Consider the following 16,310-nt stretch of genomic DNA (forward strand, 5'->3'; position numbering starts at 1 on the left):
TACCGGTGACAGAGTACTTTTTAATTACTGCCATGTGTGAGCACAACCGAGATGGTTTGATGTGGGGGCTATATTGATATAGCGAAGTATTCTCTAGCCCACACTCCACACCAGCCCCTCCTGTTGTCTGACATGCTTGGTACTGTTATTGTGTGGCTGTACATGGTGAATCAGATGAAGATATCTTACGGCGCCTGCGATGATGCCGAAGCAAGACCGTTGATGGCGCTTCTGATGGCAGTGATCACCTTGAGTTTCACCTCCGTGTTCCATTTGGTCAGCACAGAGCAGCTGGCGGCTTCTCGATTTGGTGGTTGCAACCATAGTTGCGGCATGTCAGCCTAATGTCCCAGTTCTCACTGATTTATTTGGTAGCCCGTTTTTACCAGAAGTGTAGCGATCAGTTTAGCCGCTAGAAAGATATGGCCGGCATTACCAAGATTTGTGGCATGGAAATGTGGTAGTGTGTACAAGTGTATCTGTGTATGGCAATCAAACATGCCCTACGTTTTGCAGCTGATGAGTCTCCAATGCATCTCTCTACTTATTCAAATTAAGTTTCATTGTAAGAGCTACTCGCTTTTATTTGCTTTACTATTTGCCGTTTGCTAGTTCATTCGACGATGCGAAAGTAAACAATAGTGTAGCCAAATCAGGACGACATAGCTAGAAAGACCCGTCCTTCGGTTCAAAAGAAGAACAAAGATTGGTCGTTATTGACTAAAAGGTATGATGTCTAGCCTAATACTTCAATGTAAAAATGCAGCACCAACTTGTTTCAACAACGATTTGAAGCAAATGCCATGACAGCCCTGAATCTTCCTCTGTGAAAAAGTCCATGTTGTCCTTTTCTTGTGCATTTTTTCACTTCAATTTTGCTAGAATTTCTAAATCAGGAGGGATGATGTTTCAGGAGAGACGGAGTCTACTTTACCCCTATACCATGCTACTGGAACTCATGGAAACACCACAATGTTCGCATGTTCCAGGAGGATGCCGGTGCGTCTCCTGGATGTTCACCGTGCTCATGCCGTGTGTTGGCTGGGCTGTCTAGGCGCACTAGTTGTATAAATGTATCGCCTAATCTTTTCCATCAGATCGGTTTTTTGATTGTATTGGCTAGAGCATGCACTTATACAGTCTGCGCATCTCCCTCCCTCACTTGTACTCTGGTCTATGCGTTGTGGCCGTTTCAGGCCATTTTTGAAATATCTCAGGATTGAACCAATACCTCTTATGGTAAAATCACTAGAGGTATGTGTGACATCTCTTGATCCTTCAAATAAAATCTTCAGAGTAATGCTAAGTTGAAAAAAGAAAAGTAGCCATCAGCTTCAATATATATGTTTGAGCAAAAATAGGCCGGTTCATTAGAATGGGCTATCATCTTCGCGTGGGCTATCATCTTCTGCTAAGCCCAGAGATAACGAGATATAATGTTGATTTACAAAGCGGATAATTACAAACACTATCAGTGTTACCATCACCTGCTGTCACTGTCACTATCAGGTCAAAAAAGTCTGCTCGTCTCCTGTGATGTTACAGATGCTACAGAAAAGATCATCTATCTTCTAACACAAGGAGGTTAGCTATGTATAGAACTATGTATGTACAGGAACATGCTAGGGTCTAGAGCGCCTTCTGGTCCAGCCTCTCGTTCCAGTTCAGGCACCTGATCAAGCTGCGGAACCAGTCCCCAGTTTGGTCCGATTTGTTCACGGTCGGGAGCGGGTGCTCGCTCATGGATATATGAACGGAGTCTCCTCGCGATAGCTGCTGCCGCCTTTTGCCGTCGAACGACACCCACGCGTTGCTTCTCGCGTCATCCGGGATCTGGTAATAATAACAAAGTCAATCGATCAGTGGAGCAAGACTGGTATTGTTGGATAAACATGGCCAGGGATATTCTAGATACATAAGAATGCCAGAATTTATCAGGATGAGATAATGGCATAAGATTACATGACAATATTAGGCATTTCACCATCCATCTATTGAAGGATTTCCGTACCTTCAATTCAAGCCGTGCAGAGTCAGGAAGGATGACAGGTCTAAATGACAGCGAGTGTGGGCAGATTGGAGTGAACAGCATACATGGCACATTTGGATGCACCTGGACAGCAAAAACCACAATGACCCCAGTAAATAACTTGTTCTTTTCACTTGATATATCGAAGTACGCATGGGAAAAGGAACAGTTGACTGGCAAAAATGAAAAGGTTGCTAAACACAAGTAATACGATTGTGGTGCTCAAAAGACAAAAGTATACGTGACATAATGCATTTGAACAAAGCGCTACACCAGCAAAGCAGACAAACAGGCCATAGCATCATTTTCGTTATTCAGCCTTGATGTATGCGTTGCCCCCAAGTTTTAAAATACAAGATCTTAACAGAGGCAGGTAGATTGAATCTTGCTCACATGCAACAGAGGAAAACTTTGCATTATGATTGAAGCAGATGGTGTGTATACAAACTGAATGCGCTAGTACAGCTTGTGGAGAAACCACCAGATGGCTCCGCTCCACACCCGCTCCCGCTCCGCTAGCCTAGCCTGACCCAGCCCCTCCACCAACCTTGCTGCCGTCAGACTCCCCGCCGGTGGCCCTCCTCCCCTCCCCCTCCCATGGCGACCCCCGACTCACGCTCACATCGTCTCCTCCGGGGATGGACGCTGGTTCGACTCGGACGGCGAATCCTCTGCGCACTCCTACAGCAAGGTCGCCCGCTCACCGCCGGCTCCCAAGAGCGCCGCCCCCATGCCGCCTTCTGCGCCTGGTCCCGTGGCGGCAGCCACGTGCCTGCCTGCCTCTGCCAGCATTGGCCCCCGCTATGAGGTGCATCGCGTCTCGGGGGGCGCCGTGGGGGATGCCGACGGGTTCCAGCAGTGGCATCACAGGAATCGCCGCCGCCCCTGCCACGCGCCCACGCCAAGCACGGCCATGCAGCGGCCGCACAGTCTGTCCCCGGAGGAAGGTCGTCGGATTCTGTTTCCGATGCCTGGACCACCGCCACCGCGTACAGGGCTGCACCAACGACATCCGGTGCCGGCGATGTCTCACTTCCGACCATGACTCTCGTGGTTGTGACGACTTCCACCGAAGGGCTGGCCTCACCCCTCCGGCGGACCCCTATCGTGCGGGCCCTGCCAACCCTGTAGCTGCCCCTCCACGCGTCGCCACTCTACCCCCGCCTCCGGCCCCGAGGCAAGCCCCGGCCACCCAGCAGGCCGCTGCGGCACCAACGCAGGTGATCATGGTGCACTCCGCCGAGATCGAAGAGGCCGAGGAGGTGCTCTCCCACGCGCTGGTTGCTACCATAACAGGCAACAGGCCGCGTGTCTCCACCAGCGACGTTTCCGAGCTGCTGTGCAGCACGTTCGAGTTCGAGGTCGGCGACTTCACCGTTCATGTGCACCATCCCGAAGATTTCCTTATCATCTTCGGCTCCAGAGCTTCCATCGATCGCATGTGTGGGGACCACTTCATCAACTACGCGTGATTCACCTTGTCGCTCCGGCCATGGTGCAAGCTCGCTCATGCCGGCTGCGGTGGGTTTGAATACCGCATTGAACTTGAGCTCCGCGGCATCCCTGCCCAAGCCTGGCACATGGCGACGGCGGAGCACATCTTGGGGACGGGCGTCTGGATCGAGTGCCTTCATCCACGGACACGTTCTCGGGACGACCTCGCCACATTTCGGCTTGCTGGACGCACGCACGACCCGGCTGAAATCCGGCACGCCACCATGCTCTAGATTGTCAAGCAGGTCCCCGGCTGCTCCAGCACGTCCTCCCCGACCGTCCACACCCTCACCTACCCCATCACCATCACCCTGGTTTGTTCGGAGGTCGACCGCGTTTATGCTCGTGCCGCCGAAGCCGCTGGACGCGACGCGACGGGGATGGCAACGCAGGTGCGGGACGAGGACCCGGCCCTGAACCTGGCCCAGACCATGGTCGCCACCGACGCCGTGGCCGCAAGTGCCGCCGCTATGCTATGACGCGCAGACGGCATGGCGATGGACTCCTTGGGCTGGCATGGTGACCGCCGCTCGCTCCGGTCAGATGGAGTGGCCATGGCCTCCACCTGGGGCTCCAAGAGAGCGCCGTCATCCGTATGTTGGGCAGAAAAAGAGATGCAGCCTTGGCCGGGTATGCATGGGCCACGACGCCCTCGTCACCACACCAGAAAAGGAAAGGCGAAAAGGATACAGAGGCCGCTTTTGCCAGAGGGCCCCGTCACCAAAGATGCATGCGGTGCAGACGTGGGCCCAGATGGATCTGTTACCTGACCCAATGCGTGTGATGGTGGTGCCCCATTGATGGAGAACACTCCAGAGCCCCCCCCCCTCCGCAGCTCCTGCCGCGCGTGAGGACACCTTGGTGGGGTCAAGCTCTGGCTTGCCCAACCACAACCCACATCGGGATCTAATCCTTGTCGCCTCTGCCAACGAGGTACCAGACTCCCAGCCGCCTAGGCCCCCTCTCCCAGCCACCTAGGCCACCCTCCCTAGCCAATGACACTCTCCTGTCGGGGCAAACTGGAGCTTTGCTAAGTCATGCAAGCCGCAGCACTGCTCGTGGAGATCACCGCCGGTGAGGGAAGATCGGCAGGGAGGTCATTGGCTGGAAAGAGGGCCCGGGGCGGCATCCTCCTAGCCTGGAAAAGCAGGGCCATACTCATGGACCCGGAATTCTTTGCGGACACGCTTACCGGTAAGGTTGTCATGGGCTCGCCCCCCCCCCCCCGGTGGTTGACGGTGGTCTACGGGCCGCAAGACGATGCAAATAAAATTGAGTTTCTCCAGGAGCTACACGAGATCCGTAGTGCCTGTCAGGGGCCATGGATGCTTCGCGGGGATTTCAACCTAATCTACCGCGATGAAGACAAGAACAATGGCAATCTAAATAGGCGCATGATGGGGAGATTCCGTAGAGTCCTCAACGACCTAACATTGAAGGAGGTTTACCTCAACGGTCGCCGGTACACCTGGTCGAATGAGCAGTCCTCGCCCACTCTTGTGCACCTTGATCGAGTGTTCTGCACCCCCGACTAGGAGGACGCGCATGACGCTTGCCACCTTAGATGCCTAGCCTCGGTGGTCTCTCATCACAGCCCGTTGCTGCTGGATTGTACCCCAGTGCCGGCTGCGCATCGCCGATTCCACTTTGAAGACATATGGTTGCGGATGGATGGTTTCCATGAGGTGGTGACTGCGGCCTAGAGCTCTGTCCATGACGCTAACCCCTTCCGTCGCCTGATGATCCGCTTGCAAGCCACACCCCGAAAGCTGACGAGTTGGAGCTCCCACTCCGTTGGGAACATCAGAGATAAGATGGCCATCTCGCGTGAGCTCATCTCACGCTTCGACAAGGCTCAGGAAGACTGAATGTTGATGCCGCACGAGGATTGGTTCCGTAAGCAGCTAAAGATTTCCTATCTTGGGCTAGCTTCTATGGAACGTACCTTCGCTCGCCAACGCGCTTGTATTGCCAATCTAAAGGATGGTGACGCCAACACCAACTTCCACGGGCAATGCTCTTTCCGCCGGCAAAAGAACATGATCTCCAACCTCACCGTGGACGGCCAGGTCATTCCCGAGCAAGAGATCATGGCAGAAGCAGCCTTCACACACTATGATGCGCTCCTGGGCACAGCCATCAGCCGAGATTGCTCGTTGGACCTGTCTGAGCTAATCAATCCCAGTGAGCTGGACGACCTCGATGATCCCTTCAGCGTCGAGGAGATCTGGGAGGCGATCAAGTGTTTGCCCGCGTGCAAGGCTCCAGGACCCGATGGTTTCACCGCAGAATTCCTGTGAACTTGTTGGATCACGGTTCGACAAGACTTTGTTGACATCTTCCAGCAGCTCTACGAGATGAGGGGGTATGGCTTCTGCAGCCTCAACCAGGCACTCATCACCCTGCTCCCGGAGCGCGCAGATGCCAGCTCGCTCAATGACTACCGGCCCATAAGCCTCAATCATCTGGTGGCCAAGATCTTCGCCAAAGTCCTCTCTCTGCGCCTCGTCCCCAAGCTGGATCGCCTAATTAGTCGATGCACAACGCATTCATCACCTGCCGAAGTTTGCTTGACAGCTTCATCTTAGTCAAGCAGTCGGCACGACTCCTACACCAGCTGGGTGCCCCGCGAGTGCTGCTCAAACTGGACCTCACACGCGCCTTCGATTCCCTGGCCTGGCCCTTCCTATTCGAGGTGCTACGCCAACATGGATTTGGGAACAGATTCTTGGAGTGGATTGCTATCCTCCTCTCGTCGGCAAGCACACGCGTCCTGATGAACGGCAAGCCAGGCCCGCCTATTTGGCACCTACAGGGACTCCGCCAGGGCGACCCGCTGTCCCCACAGTTGTTCGTGCTCGCCGTCGACACATTGGGAAGGCTCATCAAGCGCGCGATCGACCTCGACATTATGGCCCAGTTGCACCCTAGGCGCTCGATTCTAGCAATATCCCTATACGCGGACGACGTGGTACTCTTCTTCCATTGTACGTCCAGCGATATCATGGCTGTGCGGGAGATCTTGGAGCTCTTCGACCACGCCTTTGGCCTACGAGTGAACTACACCAAGAGCTCCGCTACTGCACTGTGACGCGGATGAGGCAACGGATGTGCTCGCACACCTCGGCTGCTCTATTGTTGAGCTACCGATCACCTATCTCGGGATCCCCCTCACGATACGACGGCCTACTGCTGCCCAATTGAAGCCGCTAGTTGATGGGATCGCTGGGCGGCTCCTTGCCTGGAAGGCTGGTCTGATGTCCAAACATGGGCTCCTCACGCTAGTGAAATTTGTCCTCCGAGCCATTCCAGTGCACCAGCTACTCGCCTTTGTACCGCCAAAAAAGATTCTACGTCAAATTGAGAAGATCCAATGCGGCTTCTTATGGGTCGGCCATGCGGCGGCCTCACTGTCATGTCAACTGGCAACACATTTACCGGAACCATCTCGCTCGGTGGCCTCAGAGTCCAGGACCTCGAGCGCGCTGGCCTCGCCCTGAGGCTACGATGGCTTTGGTTCTCTCGCACTAATCATGAGCGTGCTTGGCATGGCCTGGACCTGCAGTTTTCTACTGAGGAAAGGGCGCTCTTCTTCACCTCCACCACCATGACCATTGGAGATGGCCAGACTGCACTTTCTCGGAGGACCGCTGGATCAATGGACAATCCATCAGTGAAATAGCCCTAACCATGTACAACTGCATCCCCAAGCGCCGCAACAAGACTCGAACCGTCGCTCAAGGTATACATGGCCGTAGTTGGGCGAGCGACATCCATGGGATAGTGGGGATCAACGAGATTGGCCAATATGTGCAAGTCTGGCAGGCGATCGAGCACTTCTTGCTCTCGGATGCCCCCGGCCATATTGAAACTCTTCCTCCCCAATATCGACAGAATAATAAGTATCATATATCAGCCTGGAGAGAAATGAATCATCGCCTGATCTAATACATGATTCTAGCATCAACCGCTCTGGAGGGATTAACCCAGATTGGCCAATATGTGCAAGTCTGGCGGGTGATCGAGCACTTCTTGCTCTCGGATGCCCCCGACCAGCTTGTCTGGAAGTGGACTGCCTCCTGCACCTACACAACACGCTCCTTCTACCTTAGCCACATTCCAGGGATCCACAACTTGTTTCTCCTCGAAGCTCATCTGGAAGAGCTGGGCGCTGCCACGTGTGAAATTTTTCCACTGGCTGGCCAACCTTGATAGGTGCTGGACTGCTAACCGCCTCGCTCGTTGTGGCCTCCAACACCAGCCCCGGTGCCCGTTATGCGACCAGGCTCCAGAGATGATACGACACCTGCTCCTGGAGTGCCCTTTCGCCAAACAGACCTGGCATGAGGTCCTAGCTTGGCTCAGAATGACAAACGCAGGACCAAACCAGGAGGATACCCTCATGGACTGGTGGTTCCACGCCAAGCAAAACACACCTACGCCGATGCGCAAGGGTCTCACCTCCATTGCACTCTGACGCCATGGATGATTTGGAAGCAACGCAATGAATGCATATTCGACGGTGCCCATCGTCCCTGTCCTGGTCTCTAGGATCAAGGATGGAGCTGAGCAATGGGCACGAGCTGGTGCTCATGGCTTGCGGATCATCTTACCCGCCACCTGGGATGTACACTAGATTTTACTGCTTTGGCATGAACTTGGCCTCTTAGGAGAAGGAAAGGAGAGGAGAGGTGGAATCACTAGAGAACCGAGGAAGAGTACCTTGCTCAGCAAGGAATCCTTGCAGGGCAAGGGAGATATACTCATCAGCTGAATCTGCGCGAAAAACACGAATAGGAGTGGAAAACTACGTATGAACCATGGCAGCAATTTTTTGTATATAGACAAGACCTCACTATGAGAAGACATGAGATAGATCTAAGTATACCGAGAAGAATCATCTATAAAGATAATATAGTAGCGATGACCCCCTTTCGATGCGAAGGGAGCCGGACCCCAAACATCAGAGTGAACGGGATCAAAAGGGCGCTCGGACATTGACTCGCTGTGAGGATATGGTAGCTGAATCTGCTTACCAAGCCTACAACCCAAACAATCCAATGAAGCGTTACCGGAGACAGACCCCAGAACACCCTATGAACCAAGGATGAGACGAGAACCACATAAATGGCAAAGACGATGATGCCACTGCTGAAAAGAGCTGGTGGATGCAGCAACAGGGGCTGTGAGACTGGCGGCGGTGCCAGCAGAGGGAAGACGAAGCCAGTCAAGCTCCTAGAGACCATCAAGGCGTCGAGGGCCAGCACCAAGCAGAGCGCCCGTGCGACGATCCTGAACAGAACATGAATCAAGTTGAGAATGACCCTACAACTAGAGTCAACAATCTGACCACCAGATATGAGCTGCATGGTAAGTCGAGGAACATGAGCGACAAAGGGGGCATGAAATGAAGAAGTGCTAAGAGTGCCTCGACTAGCTACAGGGAGGGGAGTACCATCAGCCGTAAGAACACGAACAGGAGACTCAACAGGTCGAACGGAGGTCAAAGTGGAAGAATCATAAGTCATAAGAAAAGAAGCTACAGTATCAAGAATCCATGGGGATGTACCTGAATGAGTAGAAAGTGGTTTCTCAGTGCCAGAAGAGTCAGTCACGGAAACTGCAGAACATGTCGGTGGAGAATCCCAAGCAACAAGCAGGAATCGCAGCTGCGCAATCTCATGCGCTGACAGGGACACGACAGAAAAGGTCGAGGTAGAAACACCTGCCGACGATGAGCAGTCGCCACCACCCATGGAAGCCGCGTGTAGAGTCGGCCGAGAGTGGCGAGTCGACGTAGAGCCGCATGTGGAAACCACTGGGGGAGTCGACGTAGAGCGGTCACCGCTACGCGCAGAAGCCGCGAGAGGAGGCGGTGTAGAGGAGGCACCACCACCGCGGGCAAAAGCCGTGAGAGGAGCCGACGAATAGCTACCAGCACAGCATGCTGAAGACGCCGTAGGAGATAACGTCACAGACGGACGAGCACCAAGCATGGAGCGACGACGTATGCGCGAGAGTTGGTCGATGTAGGGAACACCTCGAATATCACCCAGCGGTGTGGGATGGCGACATAGCTCGATGACGTGAAAGACATGGTGCTCCTTTTTTTTCTCTCTCTTTTTTGGCAACAGCGGACTAACAAGTCAGTCCTCAGCCAGGCCAATTCAGCCAAATAGCACGTCGGCCCACGAGCAACCCAATCAAGTAGACACGCACGCAGCAGCTAGCAATCCACGCGAACAGGCGCGTAGCGTATACACCCATGAGGAATCAGGTTGACCCTTGACCCGCAGGAGAGGAACCGACGGGGCGGCAACGTCCTGTAGGATTGAATCTGGATGGCCGGCTCGATCAGGAGTAGCAGCGGGCGGATAATCGTCCGGTGGCTGCAGCGGACGAAGGGCCACCGTGACCGGAGCTTGTAGGGGAGGCGGATCCGCGCCGGACTTCAGCGGCCGGCTGGTAGAGCCAGCGGCGGCCAGAGCTAGCAGGGGCGGTGGCAGGATGTGCAGCAGGTGGAGGTGGTGCAGCGGGATGTGCAGCAGGTGGAGGAGGTACAGCCGGTGGAGCCGATTGAGAATCTTGCGACGACCAGGAGGAAGCAGCGGACCAGGTACAGGACGCCAGACCCGACCTCTTTGATCTAGGCGGGGAGGTCAGAGAAGGGGAATCCGCAGCCTGGGGCGTCGCGGCCAAGCCGGAGAAGATCGGAGGAGAAGTTCAGCCGGACTGAAAGAAGGCAGCGGGCAGCGGCAGTACTAGATGGATCCAGCACGAGTTGCAGTCGTGCGGAAAAAAGGACCTAAGCTCGATACCATGTTAGGAAGATGCACAACATGATATTATCAGGAGGCTAAAGCCTCATATATACATGTACAGGTGGGAGGCCAAAAGGCCAAAATACAAAAGGCCAAAGGCCATCATAAATATAACTCTAACAGTAACAAACTTCTACCTTTCCAATGCAATGAAACGCAAAAGTCTTGCATTTTCTCGAAAAAAGTATAGCTTGTGAAAGCATTTGTAGTTTAAGCTTGTCAAAAGGAACCACTAAACAATTCCGCAGTGGAAATCAAGGACAAAGAGCTTTCCGGATGTTCATTGGCCTGGCTTTGTTGAAACAGGCACAGGATGCATACAGATGGAAGATTTATTTATATAACCAAAATTCTGTCTTAAATGTAAAAATTATATCCATATGCTGCATAACTGAGAAATAACATGTCACACAGAGTGGAAATATAACACAAGAAACATGCATTAGGTGAATCTGGAAAATGCTTTTGTTTACATGCCATCACACAATTTAAGTCAATGCTTTTGCTCAGTTCTTCCTAGTAATATAACTTGCAAAAATAACCTACCATTGAACCCCCTGCTGCAGTAGAGTATGCTGTGCTGCCAGTTGGTGTTGCTACTATCACACCATCTCCTTGAACCTATATATATTCCCATTAACTCAAAGTAGTTGAAGTTACAGTGGATACATAATAGTACAACAATCCTAAACATCTAAGTAAATGCAAGCATCAAACAGTAATATAATCTCCAGGACTACAAGATCAAGAGTAGCAAGTAGACTCAGCGACACTAATATGTGATGATTATACTGCAATAACCGTTTCTTTCAGGGCACGAAGTGACAAAAGTATGAAACAATGGACAGTTCAGTTTGGAGAAATTTTGAAGCATAAGTGACAACTGGCTAAACTTTTCTAGCATAATACAGAATTTGGAGGTGCCACCCATGAAAATTGAGTTAATTCAATATTTGCCATTGTGAACTTTGCGTAGCCGAAAGATTCCAGAGAGAAATATAGACAAAGGGCAAAGATGCTTACCAAGGAAAAAGGCACAAATAGAGACATCTAGTTTCTAAGGCTTTATACAGATCTTACCTTAGTGATAAGGTGGTTATGCTCATAGCATTCAATTTTTGAGAGATATGGATTAGAACCCCGATCAACAACGACTTCATTTAGCACATCAAACACTTTCCCGGGCATTGCTTTTCCATTTCGAAAGATTATACAGCGTAGACGCATTCTAAGTGTTATATAAACTCCAAGTGTATTGTTCCCATGGATGACAGCTCTCATATCTTGTCTGAAACCTTCGAACTGAAGTGAAGGAAAAGTTACATGCTTAGAATTGACAAAAGAAGGTCATAGGATAAAATTCTCTTAGAATGGAGTCTGAAACATACATTATGTGAAGTCAGAAATCCAAGAGATCCAAGATTGAACGAGACAACAGGTGGTACAGAAGTCCTAAATAAGTTTGATGCGTGCAATATGACCCCATCACCACCCAAGCATGTGACAAAATCAACTCTCTCATGAAGGTCGCTGATTTTTGGTACAAAATAATATTAGTAAATAGTAATGCAGAAATTAATATACAGTTATATCACTCATCAGACTTACATATGTCTCACTTATACCTGGTATCTTGAGTATAGAAGGTTTGCACAAAACCATAACCAGGAATCCTCGCAAATATATCATGAACATCAGGCTCCACAAGAACATTCATCTTTTCTTGATGATACAGAAACGAAGCAACCTGAAAAGTAGTATACAGGATATCAGATGATGTGTGCGTTGCCAAATAAGAAATAAAATTAGGTAGAAGTACATGAAATGTATATCCTAAGTGACTATCAGACAGCTTGGATAGTTGGAGTAGATAACTAAGTCTTAGACAAACTTTGACACTTACGAAGACATGTACCAAAGAGCATGGACTGCATGAGTTACAAAATTTGGAAATGTGTAACAGACACGTTAGCTACATGATATAGACTGGTTGGCACACATGAATGATTATCCCTACCATGAAGTGAGATCTACAAGTCAATCCACCTCACACAAAAGAGATACAGCTGTTTTGAATTTTAAAGCAAACCCTCATCAATCACACAAAACCTTTCAAGAACTTAAACTCTAAAGAAGAAAATTCAAACTATAGTAGCTCACTTAACTAATGCTCTCTTTGATACAACAATACTAAAAATCTCGCAATTAATTCTGTGTAGTTCCACATCTTACTATGAATCCATGATGTAAGGTAAGTTTCTAAACATAAAACTAGCACTATATTTATAATTTTATCGAATACATAATTTGCATGCCAGAACTTTATTCTTTAAGATGAGTAGAGTACATTTTGCTACCAAATACGAAAAAAGAAAATATGTATTCATATATGAATGACATGCAATAAATAGATATGTACTAAAAAATGGAAATTGTGCATCCACCTCTTTAGCCTCTTCCATGAGCTCATCACCTAATTTCTTCAACAGTAAGACGGTCTTTGGAGGAGATTTCCACATAAGCATCTGTTGCTGGGTGCTAGGATGAGTAAAAGCTAAAGATGATTCTGTTACTTTTTCTCTAGTACAAGAGAATCCATCTGTACGTACTAGAAACATCTCAGCTTTTCTTCTTGACTGAACTCTGACAACACCAGTTGTGGCACAAATACTTCCATCAATTGTATCTGATGAGTATCTCTCAAGATAAGGACCACCATTCTTTTCGGATGGTTTTTGTGATCCAAGCTGAGCATTCCCATTGGGATTGCTGGCATTAGATGTTTTAGGATCAATAGTTAGGAGTGAAGCTGCACTTCCCTTTTCTTCAAAAGAAGTGGAGGTTCCATTGTTCGAGGGTTTTCTATTAGTGATACCTGAAGAAACCGATAATATATAATCATTATCAAATAATGTCCCATTTGCGTTTTTCAAAACCATCATGTCTGCTGCTTCACAATCAATGGCCTCATTATGTTCAGCTCTGAGATTTTGTTTTCTCCTTGAGATCATCAAGCTACTCGATCGTCTTCGAGAGTTCAGAACAGATTTTGGATAAACTCTTTTGCTTCTAAAAAATTTGGTCATCTCCTTTCTAGAGAAGACATTGCAAGTAGGAAACTGTGCCTTGAGAGGACTAGTCTCCAGTTTAAAATCTGAAAGAAGTTCTGTCCTGCTGTCATGCATTTCACCTTGTTCAGTGCTTTGACCATTGGGAAGGGAATTAGTAACTTCCGGATTATTACTTGTAATTTCTATGTCTATATCACGTGCTTCCCCAGCATCCATGGTTCTATCAGACTTCACTACTGCACCATTTTCACTACCATTTGACAAGGAACCTAGGCCATTTGTCGGATCATTCTTCAGCGCCTTACCATTCACAATTGGTGAACGCTTTTTGGTGGCCAGTCTCTCTGCACGAGTGGCATACTGCTTCCATCTGGAGACCATTGCAGACGTCCTATTAATCCCTTCCTTGCTATGAAGATAAATGGGCTTCTTCGTCCCATCAGACACAAGCGCCGCAAATTGCTGAACCTGTTCAGCTGAGGGAGAAGTCCCAATCTCAACTGGCATGTTGACCACCTCTATCTTTCCGGATGAGACAGCTTTGCCAACTGCTGAAAGATATAAATCATCCTTAACATCTTCCTCCCGGAGATCGACAATAGTTCGGAATCCCTTAGCCAATAACCACGCCAGACCCTCCTCACTGACTTGCCCTCCCCTCCAAAATGCAACCTCCAACTCATCTGTCTCCGAATCATCTGGCACAGTTGAGAAGTACACCGGAAACCAATTTGCAAACAATGTTGGACAGGGATGACCATCAACCCTTGCGAAACCCGCATCATAGCAGGCATTCTTCAACCTTTGCAGCCTCATCCAGATATCCAATCCTCGGGGCTCACTCGGTACAAGGTAGCTAGCAAGTGCAACCTGCATGCTCTCACAACACCGCTTCATATCACCACGGAACAGGGCCAGCGGCGGAATCCTATCCATCGTGCTGTGCTCAGATCCTTGGAACGCGCTCGTGACACCTGACCGCCCAGCAAGCACCTCTGTCCTACCCCGGTTCAGCAATGCCAGCATGCAGCCAAGCACAGCAGCAACCTTGTCCTCCAGCACTGGCAGGTCCTCGGATGGCACATCGTACCGCACAGGGCACTCGCCTGTCTCTGGATCACAGAGCGCCGACATGACAGCATTCTGGAGCTGCTCTGCAGCACGGAATATGCGGCAGTATGCCTCAATCTCTGCGATGTCGCCGGGCACTGGACCCACCCACAACAGCTGGGATAAGTCCCTTGTGTGAGAATTCTACAGCAAAGAATGTGATCCATCAGTTACGAAGCAACACTACAATATCATCTGGAGCTATCGATGCAATCAAACAAGAAACAAAGTTTACACTTCATTTCTAGCCTCAAGAAGTGTTCGATCAAATGCCCACAGAAACCATATACAGGCTAGAACCATACACAGAAAGCATGTGCCACCAGCCATCCATCCCATAAATGGGGTACAATTTGCATATCGAAGGTTCAAGAACTAGAACTAGAAGCCGCGAAGATCGCTAGACCAAGAACAAGGGCGGCGCCCCGAGTCGCTTCGACGAACTGTTCGACGGAATGCTCGAGAACGGCAACTAACCTGGGAATCGAGCCCGATCCGGGAATTGAAGGACGAGGCCCGCGCGGCGACGCCGCGGCGCGCCGCCGCGGGGCGCCAGCACCACCACCTGCCGGCGGCGACCCAGGCGACACGTTCGCCCCCGAGCGGCGGGAGCGGGAGCTGGGCGGGCCCGTGCCGCGCGCAGACGGCGAGCATCACGCGCGCGCGACGAGGACGAGCGGAGCGGGAGGAAGCGCGTCGCTGTCGAGGCCGCCCGTGGTCTCGGCGTGCCTCTCGATGGCATCCACAGGTGAGGGGGTGGAGTAAAAACTGCGGCCGCTGAGGGAGAGGGAGAGAGAAGAATCCGAACTACCGGTAGGGAAAACAAGAGGCGAACTGGCAAAACTCTCCGCGGCAGGTTGGTCACGCCGCCGCCATTGTGGGTGGCTGTGGGCGGATTGCTGTCGCCGATCCCAAATGGAGCGCGCACACGCACACAAAAATATGAAGAGAAATTGCAGAAATGTGATGGGAAGGGGAAACGGGCAGAGAAAGAAAGTTTGGTCTTGCGGTGATCAGAGTCTCTTTTCTCTGAGATTGACATTCTTGGAGGTTTGCTGAAAGGATGAGGTTCTGTTTGGGGAGGATATCGTGGACCACATTGTGTGGTTTGGGTTTTATGGATTTTTGTACTAGAAGTTTTGCTGATGGGAGGAAAAGAAAGGGAAAAGAAAAGGGTGAACAAAATTATGTGTGCCCTTATGGATTTTAGGGTAATGATGATGGTAATGGGGCCCCACGACCCCCGCATCGCCGACCTCCCCTCGTCGCTCCCCTCCACCTCGCCGCCGTCGTGGACCGTTGTCGGGCAAAGTCCGAGCAGTGCCGGTGGCGGCAGGGACTCTCCCGACGCGGCCCCCTCCTCCTTGGCCATGGCGTGGGTGCTCCTCCGACGGATTTCCTTGGCGACGTGGTGTTGAGAAGGTCCCGTGGTGGCTCGACGTGGTGGCTACGGTGCAGGTGTGTGCCTCGTCGGGTGATGCGGCCTGTGGTATTGCCCCCATCCTAATTCGTTCCGTTTTAGATCTGGATCTGGCCGGCCAAGCTTCCGTTCATGCTGCCGGCAGGCGTGGTGACGCTGGGCCTCCATGGCCGTTGGAAACCGTGTTGGTGCTGGCGGTTGGGTGGTGCGGCATGGTGTGCAACGGTGTGCGGCGGGAGGCGTGGTGGGGCAGTGGTCATGGCAAGCGCAGGCAGCGGTGTGGCGGCACGGGCGTGCGCGCCGGTGTTATCTGGAGGCCACGACGCGAGCTACTGACCAGGTCAGTGGTGGCATTGTGATGGCTT

The 16,310-nt window shown here is 51.1% G+C and overlaps 1 protein-coding gene across 1 annotated transcript; it reads right to left on the reverse strand.

Annotated features, from left to right (window-relative positions):
* Positions 1-1,307: 1,307 nt before the first annotated feature.
* On the reverse strand, positions 1,308-15,561 carry LOC123091314 (probable NAD kinase 2, chloroplastic). Its single transcript, XM_044512790.1, has 8 exons — positions 15,003-15,561; positions 12,789-14,669; positions 11,970-12,091; positions 11,733-11,874; positions 11,425-11,646; positions 10,891-10,965; positions 2,012-2,113; positions 1,308-1,833 (listed from the first exon to the last, which is right to left on the reverse strand). Exons 1-8 carry the CDS (start codon positions 15,177-15,179, stop codon positions 1,630-1,632), a joined length of 2,925 nt encoding a protein of 974 aa, XP_044368725.1. The 5' UTR covers positions 15,180-15,561; the 3' UTR covers positions 1,308-1,629.
* Between the last annotated feature and the right edge of the window lie 749 nt (positions 15,562-16,310).

Source organism: Triticum aestivum, chromosome 4B, assembly GCF_018294505.1.
Source record: "Triticum aestivum cultivar Chinese Spring chromosome 4B, IWGSC CS RefSeq v2.1, whole genome shotgun sequence".
NCBI lineage: Eukaryota > Viridiplantae > Streptophyta > Magnoliopsida > Poales > Poaceae > Triticum > Triticum aestivum.

What these genes read in the sequence shown, in the direction of transcription:
- LOC123091314 (XM_044512790.1), bottom strand. Translation starts at nt 15,179, where the DNA reads ATGCTCGCCGTCTGCGCGCGGCACGGGCCCGCCCAGCTCCCGCTCCCG. An exon ending in GGATCGGGCTCGATTCCCAG is followed by an intron (nt 14,670 to 15,002) that starts GTTAGTTGCCGT and finishes TCTTTGCTGTAG; the next exon opens with AATTCTCACACAAGGGACTT. An exon ending in CTGCAGCAGGGGGTTCAATG is followed by an intron (nt 2,114 to 10,890) that starts GTAGGTTATTTT and finishes TTTGCTGTCCAG; the next exon opens with GTGCATCCAAATGTGCCATG.